Source organism: Magnolia sinica, chromosome 4 (assembly GCF_029962835.1).
Source record: "Magnolia sinica isolate HGM2019 chromosome 4, MsV1, whole genome shotgun sequence".
Classification (NCBI taxonomy): Eukaryota; Viridiplantae; Streptophyta; class Magnoliopsida; order Magnoliales; family Magnoliaceae; genus Magnolia; species Magnolia sinica.
The window spans coordinates 105,197,614-105,206,827 of record NC_080576.1 but is presented as its reverse complement, the minus strand read 5'-3'; the positions used below and the strand labels follow the sequence as shown (position 1 = coordinate 105,206,827).

General features: G+C 42.6%; 1 protein-coding gene across 1 annotated transcript; it reads right to left on the bottom strand.

The window, feature by feature from the left end:
- Nucleotides 1-396: 396 nt before the first annotated feature.
- On the bottom strand, nt 397-2,133 carry LOC131243627 (F-box protein At5g07610-like). Its single transcript, XM_058243118.1, has one exon. It carries the CDS (start codon nt 1,809-1,811, stop codon nt 534-536), a length of 1,278 nt encoding a protein of 425 aa, XP_058099101.1. The 5' UTR covers nt 1,812-2,133; the 3' UTR covers nt 397-533.
- Between the last annotated feature and the right edge of the window lie 7,081 nt (nt 2,134-9,214).

Genomic DNA, 9,214 nt, shown 5'->3' with positions numbered 1-9,214 from the left:
TGTAAATTGTTCCACTATGACCCTAAATTATTTGCATGACCTTCAGGCGTATATGTAATCGTTGTGTTTGGGGTCAGTATTGGGCGAGGTTCTGCATGATTTCCAAGAGCCCAGCTCACAGGAAGGTTGATGTCTGGTGACCTTTGCCAATCCACCATTTAAAACCTGACCCTATATTGCAGGGAGAAACTCTAGGATGATACCGAGAGCAACCTTAGGTGTTCAACCTAAGGGTGCACGCTCTGTATTCGAATTTTGGGGCGTGACAGGGTGTCTTTTACTAGACTACTATATTAACAACTAAGATGGTTTGATACCCTTGATTTTTGGGCTTCAAATCATCAACATTGTGGCCCACTTTATTAAAAATTCTAAGCACATTAGACATACAGTCGATAAAGAAAGACTTGTTAACAAGCCTCTTAATCAATAAGGCCAAAATGTTCAGTTCAATCTCTTTGTTTCAATGATCACATCATAAACTTCGAAAGTAAAATAAACTTAAAAGCAAACACAACAAGAGTGGAGAATTCCTACTCCTTTTTGCAGTTGTAGAAATCCACCAAACAGGGTGAAAAAGGGTAGACATTCCCCGAGTGCAGTCCATTGTACTGTGGTTTTGAAACCCATACCTCCTCCAACTTCATGCTGTTGAGATTATAGGAAAGCACTGTGTCCCCCATTCCAAGGAAGACAACCTCAAGATCCGGATGAAAAGCCAGCACACTGAATTCTCTAAGATAATAAAGTTGAGAGGCTTCACCAGTTTCAACAATGATTCCGTCGTCGGCCAACCAAAAAGGCAAGTGGCCGCCCTCACGAATCTCATAAAGACCGCAAAAGCCCTTGTATAGAGCTGAAGAACAAATGGCTTGAGGATGTTTCTCTACTAAGCAATCAATCTTAGTCTTATGCTTCAAGGCCCATTTTCGCTCGTCATAATCCTCAAGAATCCAGATTTGCAATTGTACACCATCATGGTTTGCGTAATAGAGGTGTCCTCCAAACACGCCTAGGCATCTTTGTCTGCATTCTCGGCAGTCGGTTGGCATGGGCACAGGCAACGGAATCAACCGGAAACACTCTCCATCAACATCAAATCCCACAATGGAATCGCCTTCAGATAGCATGTGGAGGGTACGATTAAACAAAACTGACATCGGCCCCGCCGATCGCCGCCAGTGTCGAATGACTAGTGGTTGTGGCACCTTAGATTGGACCCACACACCCGTTTTCGATGAGAAAATATCAACGCCGGTAAATGAGCCCGAACAAATGAGAGTGTAGTGCGGGGAGATACGAGGATCGAATGCTAGCCTGTGGGTCGTGTGGGGACGTTCCTTAGCGGGTGCAGGAAGTTCTGCCCATTTCTTTGTAGCTGGATTTATTACATAGTAAACAGGTGTACTATAAATATCTTGGCGATGGAGGCCAAGCAGTAGGCCATTGCAACAATCGACGGTGTACAATTCACGATGGCGTGGAAAGAAACTAAGATTGCCAATGTCAGTCGGAGAATTATTGCAAGTTGGGTGAGTTTTGTCAGTGATAAATGCGTATTGAACTCTCTCTACTGGACAATTATTGCGATAGCGATCGCTGAAAATGAGGCCGGACATTGGTGTGGGTAAAATTCTTTGAAGAAAAGAGTCAGAGATCAAAAGCTGCCATGCTTTGGAGACGCACTTGAATCGGAGGAGAGATTTTAAGGGCAATCGAGAAAGGATATTGATCAACAAATCATCTGTCAGGTAAGCGATGTTGATGTTACCACCAACGGACGGCCTATGAATCTTTGTAAAAGGAGCCATTGAATGGTATACAATCTCGTGCTTCCAATAATGATATGGAGATGACTATGGAGATGCTGATCAAACCAACGTTCTTTTTTCGATTGACGGCGAAAGAAGAAATAAATAAGAGCTCGTCACGACAGAAAACGAGCATCGCCCAATCACTTCTATCAGGACTCTTGGACGCCGATTTCCTGCGAAAGCCTTTCGCAGGAAGTTCCTGCACAAGGATGCTGGTTGGGGCCCACTGCAATGTACGTTATAAATCCATTCCGTCCATCCGTTTTTCGATCTCGTTTTAGTACATCCTACCAAAAATGAGGTGGATACAACACTCGAGTAGGTCACACGAGAGGGAAAATTGAGGAAAGAAATTCTACCGTTGAAACCTTACTGGGCTCCACCTTGATGTTCTTATGATATCAAGACCTTTTACAAGGTCATTCCCAGTGGGATGAAGTGAAAACACCAAAATTATAGCCTGATACAAAACTTTTATGGCCATAAAAACGCTTCAACGGTGCTCATTGAATGCCCACTTTTTCCTCTTGTATGGCCCACGTGAGTGTTGGATACACCTCATTTTTGTCGCATACCCTAAACTGATCTCATAAAACGGATGAACGGGGTGGATTTCTCAAAAACATTTCGGTGGGCCCCACCCAGCATCCTTGCGCAGGCACTTCCTGCCAAAGGCTTTCCAGGAAATCCGCATCGTAGGACTCTTCTCTCTGTGACGCGGATTCGTCCTTCCCCGTCCGGGCAGGGATCTGTGGGGTCTACGGTGGTGTAAGAGTTTTATCCACACCGTTCATCGTTTTTCTAAGATCATTTTAAGATATATTCTAAATAATGAGGTAGGTCCAAGGCTTAAGTGGACCACAAAGTGGGGATTCAACGTCCACCATTAAAAACTTGTTGGGAGCTGGAGAAGCCTCGGGTAAAGTTGATATTTGTTTTTACACTTCATCCACGTCTATGTGACCTTCTTAATAGGTTGGATGGTATAAAAAAAACATCACGGTGGCCCTAGGTAGGTTTCCAGGAATCTGTAGACCTGACTCATTTTTACCGCAATATCTTAAAATGAACTGAGAAAAGCGATGAACGGCGTGGATAAAACACTTACATCACGGTGGGTCCCATTACCGGCCGGACGGGGGCAGGACGCAATCCGCGTTCTGTCGCAGGATTTCTTCCGCGGATTGGGTACTCTCTCACCGAGAGCGGATTAGGTGGAAACGGATTGGCTACTCCCGCACCACCAGCCCCGTGGCTGATGGTCGGTGCTCCGTGAGCCCAACCATGATGTATGTGTTTCATACATTCCGTTCATCCATTTTTAAAGATCATTTTAGGCCTTGATCCCAGAAAATTGAGGAATATAAGTCTCAGGTGGACTACAAAACAGGAAAACAATAGTGTTTGGATATCCACCATTAAGATCCTCCTAAGGTACACTGTACTGTTTATTTGACATCCAATCTGTTGATTAGGTCATACAGGCCCAGATGAAGGGAAAGAACAAAAATCATCTTGATCCAAAACTTTTATGGCCCCTAAAAAGTCTTAATAGTTGACGCTCATTCAACACTGTTTCCTGTAATGTGGTTCACTTGAGACTGAGATATAACTTATTTTTGGTCTCATATCTATGAAAAAATAGATGGACAGAATGGATGAAACACATACAACATAGTAAGGTCCACGGAGTACCGACCACCAGCCATTGGCTGGTGGCAGGGGGAGTAGCCAGTCCGTTTCCGGATTAGGTGGGACGCGGATTTTCGCAGGAATTTCCTGCGCAAGGATTCTGGGTGGGATCACTGCAATTCATTTGAGAAATTCATTCCCGCCATCCGTTCTAAGAGATCAATTTAGGACGTGAGATAAAAAATGAGGTGGATACAAAACTCAAATGAGTCTCACGATAGGGAAATTTGCATAAAGAAATTTATACCGTTGAAACCTTTCTCCGCTCCACGTTGATGTTTATATTTTATATACTATACAAACCGTTTGTAAAAGGTCATTCCCAGTGGGATGAAGTGAAAACACAAAAAATACTGCCTGATACAAAACTTTTATCGCCGTGAAAATGCTTCAACGGTGCTTACTGAATGCCCACTGTTTACTCTTGTGTGGGCCTATTGACTGTTGTATACACCTCGTTTTCGGTCTCACATCCTAAACTGAGCTCTTAAAACGGATGGACGGGGTGGATTTCTCACAAACATCTAGGTGGGCCCCACCCAACATCCTTAGAGAGGAAATCCGCGTACCCGGCCTCACCGAAGACAGTGCGGCCCTTACCCCGCCCTCTTCATTGATGGTATAATGCCCTAAAATGATCGGCAAAAACGGATGGACGGCATGGATACATAATACATACATTAAGGTGGGCCCCACGGAAACCCCGGGGGTCTTGCCTAATCCACTCTCCACCGGAACATAGCTAGAGACGGACGGTAAGTCGCTCTGTGCGCCACAAAGCTATGTATGTATTTTATCCGTGCCGTCCATCCATTTCTATAAATTATTTTAGAATATAAGCAAAATAAAATGCAGATACAAGGCTTAAGTGGACCACACCACAGGAAACAGTGGGAATTGAACGCCTAAAGTTAAAGACTTCTCAGGTTGGATGGCAAATAAACATCACGAACACTTTGTGGTGTGGTCCACATAAAGCTTTAATCTGCTTCAGTGTTTTGACCAATGCTATAAAATGATCTTTAAAAAAGGATGAACGGCATGGATAAAACACATACATTATGGTGGGCTATATAGATCTTCTAAGGACCATCCATCTCTGGATAGGTCGTGGGGTAGGATTCTCCGGAGTAGGATCCGGTGAAAGGTATATACATTGTACTGTAGTTTTACTCACCTCGTCCATACGTTTTATCCTGTCATTTTTATCAGGTGGACAGCATCACAGAAAGCATTGTTGATTGAATGCCTACCATTAAAATCTTCTTTGGCCCCACTGTGATATTGATTTGCCATCCAACCTACTCCTAAGGTCGCACATACCTGGATAGAGGGAAACGCCCATATAAGCTTAATCCAAAAATCTGGTTACCCACAATGAGTTTTTAATAGTGGGCGTTCAATCACCACCCTGTGGTGTGGTCCACTTGAAATTTGGATATGCTTTGGTTAGGGCTCATGCACTAAAAGGAGCCGAACGGATCATGGATAGAAAGCACATACATCTCGATGCCGATATCAGTGGTATTGGGATACACTCAACTCTTTGATGTAGATTGCCTACAGCTTGCAACCTAATATTTGTGGGGCCCAACTTAATATATTGTGTTATGCCCACTCTGTTAATCTATATCTTCAGCCAATTTAGCAGCGACCCAAACGTGAGGCCGATCCAAATCTAGGGTAGTTTGGATGGCAGTAATTTTTTTTTGTTGGAAACATACTGTACCTAAAAAGAGTTCCAGGTGTAACCGGTCTACATGCTATGATATTCCGTTTGGTTTTTAAGTGGTAATCTGTTTACAAGTAAATGGATTGTATATTTGGCTAGCCTGTAAAGTATTTACAATAAATAAAATAGGTATTTATATGATAGATCTTGGACAATGAACCTTCCAAAATCAACAAATCACAATAAGAATTACTTTATATTTTCTTAGGGTCCTAAGGGAGTAATAAAGCAAGCACATATAAAACAGATTGGATGTCTTCCTCCCATCATAATTGCCCCCAAATGTAATCTAAAAGTTTTTAATGGTTGACATCCCATCCTATCCTCGTGTGGTCCATTTGATAATGGACAAGCTATTTTTTTAGGGCCACATGAGAGCATCAAAGGAAGTAAATGATGGATAGATTGGATGTACTATACACATTATGTGTAACATCCTGGATTTAACTGTTTTGGATTTTCAAAAAATCTTTAATTTTTTTAATGTAATTAACTTATATTACCACTTACTGACCATTGACACTCAATGATAGTTTACACACGGGTGGGACTAGTAAAGAACCGCACAAGTCCGTTTAATCAACCGTAGGAAGCCAACGAATCCGTCCGATCTTTTGAACATCAAGTTTAGCCCTATGATTTACTTACATATGGCTCAAATCTAATCGACCCATCGCTAACTGATTAAGACAATCATAACTAAATTAAAGATTTAACCGAAGCTGAGTCAAATAAGGCCCAGATCTTGACTAATAGACCAAATTAACCCCGTTACTCTTTTAGCCTAAAACCGACGGTTTAGAGTAATCATGACCAAACCTCCACTTTCACTAGTTATAAATGGGTCATACTATGAACATAGTTAATCCAAACCCTAATCATTGCTCCTGAGAAATCTCAATACTTAATTCATTCCATAAATGCCTCGATTTTCCAAATAAGCTCTAGACCGCTTGTTGATGGGCCACCAGTACCAAAACTATAGAATAATGTCCGTCTTACTGGGCTTGATGTCCATCGCGGGAGTCGGACCTAGGTACTGTCTAGAACCACTCAACTTGAGCCAAAGGATGAGTGCATGAGAAGTGCAAATACTCTAAAAAAAGAAACTAAAACTTAAGTGAATTGGGTCGTCCACTCTTATGCAAAGTTGAAGATTTCGGACCGTCGGTTTGCGACCAAACTTCACACATGGAGTAAGGATATTTCTTTTCTCATATCCGTATAGCCACGGCCCCGATCGACCATCGGTGACCGTTAAACAGACTTCTAATCATATCCGTTGATTGGCACATCCAAATAGCAGACTGATCATATCCATACGTAGATCATCATTAGGGCTAACTATCTTACGGTGTATATCGATTTGTACACCCCATAGTGGACCCTAGAAGATTAAAAAAATCCTCCCATAGGGTTAGTATAGTAAAAACCCAACACTTGGGGCCATTTGCACCAAATCTGGCATTATAAAAGGGGCTTTTTTGGGGTACCCCTCTCCCCATACGAATTTGCCCCAAGAGGAAAGGAAAAAAATGGAGAAGAGAAAGAAGGAGAAAGAAGAAAGGAAGAAGAGAGGAAGGGAGAGTGAAGAAGAGGGAAGGTAGGTCATAGCTCTAGTGGGGCCTAAAGGAGATCGATTCTTGCAACTCCTCACCTTTTCCTCAACAAATCCTTCACCCACAACTGGAAGAGCCTCTCTCCACCGATTGAGTAGGTAAAACCCTCATCTCTTAGAAATCTCTCATGTGTGAGGGTGGATTTACATGGATTCGAACATGCAAGTACATTGTCTTAAGATTTCGACCGATCGGCACTGAGTTCGGCGTTCCTAGGTCGTTTTCCAAGTCTTCAACGACCCGTAGGTGTGGACTATTATCCTTAGGTGGCCTAACACCAATTATACTATGAGGCTAATGATTTTGATTGCTTGAATGATGTATTTGGAGAATCTATAGCAAACTTAGGATTTGGATGTTTATTTGGAAATTGTGTGGAATTGTATGCCTTGTTTAATTTTTTCATATGATGTTGTTCTTGCCTCTCACATGATTTGGTACAAATTGATGATTACATGTTTATGTCTTGTTTGATTTATCATATGATGTTGCCCTATAGCATGTATGCCTTATTAATTTTTGTGCAATTTGGTTCTATGAGATGTATGAAGTGTCTAACTTCCTCACCAACCTACACAACACATATGCACCTTTATTCATGATATTGTTAGCTTTTCTTGCTAGGAGATTCTGAATTGTATGTTGAGGAGTCTGAGAACATAATGTTGTTTATGCTAATTGATAACCCTGTTAGTTGGCATATTATGAATCACCACCCAAACCCTTGGATTGGTTAGGAATACGATGAGAGCGAAGGCGGCCTCGTTGGTAGGACCGTCTTGAGGTTAAACCCATGGATTTGGGCGAGTGCGTATGAGCGACAGTAATTAGACTACATGGGTCGCTCGTACCCGATGTCGTTCCGCCACGTACTTGCCTAAACTCACGCGGTCTAGTCTATTGGCTGACCAACCTTGTTTGTTAACCCTGTTTGCTCATACATATATGGAACCTGGCACATCCTACAACCGTTGTAGCCCATCGATAACCACCTGAAGTCAATCCATCGACTCGTGAGCCGGACATGGTGGAATGAGATACCGTGGCCGAGCTGTCGGCTTACGTTGTGGTGACGCGCCTCCCCGTGGTGACCGCGAGCGATCTCTTTCTTAGCACTCCCAATGTGCTTGAAGTCAAGGATGGGGAACCCGACGGGATCAAGGATTGCGGTGCCCTGGCCGCGCACGTTAAGGGGCCTTGGCATCGCAATCAGTTGAGGGCATTGATACGTGGGGTGAATCAGATTCTCCAACCTGCTGGATGAATGGACTTAACTAAAAACTTAGCTAACACGATCACACTGCATCCCACTAGTTAGGGTGGCGACTCGGCAGTCGAGGTCGCTCTGAGGGAGTGTTGGTCATACGCGATCGTTAGATGGAGTCGCTCGAGGGAGTGTTGTACCGAAGGCATGTATCATATCATCCATCATGCATGCGTATTAATAAGATTAGTCAGGTGTTTGTGAATGATTATTTTTTATTAAATTTGTAATATAACTGATACTTGTTACACCTCAAGACTAATAGCACCCACTGAGTTGATCACTCACTCCCACTCTGGGATGGTGTTTTAAAACACCAACCAGACTCTTCCGTAGATGCAGGTGTTGCAGAGTACGAGGAGCCTGGCGGCGCGAGTCTTGAGGAGGAGGACAAGCTATCCTACTTTCAGTTTATGGGCGGTTCTCCATCGGCATAGTGAACGGGATTTGGATCGCCGAGTAGTAGACTCGGCCCTATTCTTGTGGACATGACACTTTTTGTGATTTTGATGGGCAACGCCTTGTGCGACCCATTTATATTCTTTTGGACTTGTATATGTATTTGAACTCTGTCACTTCAGTAGACTTGTGTGGTTATGCTTCATATTCCAAGAAATTCTAAGCTACGTATCTAAACCTGATTAAACACACTTTAATAAGAAAATAGTTTATAAGTGATACCCGGGAACTTGGGAGTCAAGTGTATGCACGACCCCCAATTTTCAGGGCGTTACATTACGGTGGACCCCATATATCATGAGTGTATGTTAACCATTATATTTTAACATATATAATGACTACCTATGGATTTCTTCGTATACAAACTATCAAGTTTCGTCAATATCCATGCGGTAATCTTTTGATTCAGGACATTATAGAGAACATTATCCGCTAGACAAAATTAGATCAATGTTGTAGCCTTCTAATCAAGTTCATCACACTCTTCATCACTCATAGATGCAGGACACTCCGCCTTATTAAGGAGAGTGTGATGCAATCATTTTTGAACCAAAATGCTTATCATCTTCACATTTAATAGTTCAAAATTATTTCTATCGATAAACTTTTCCGCTTCGTACTTCACGTTAGATCC

Excerpts from the sequence above, each read along its gene's own strand:
- LOC131243627 (XM_058243118.1), bottom strand. The coding sequence starts at position 1,811 with ATGGCTCCTTTTACAAAGATTCATAGGCCGTCCGTTGGTGGTAACATC.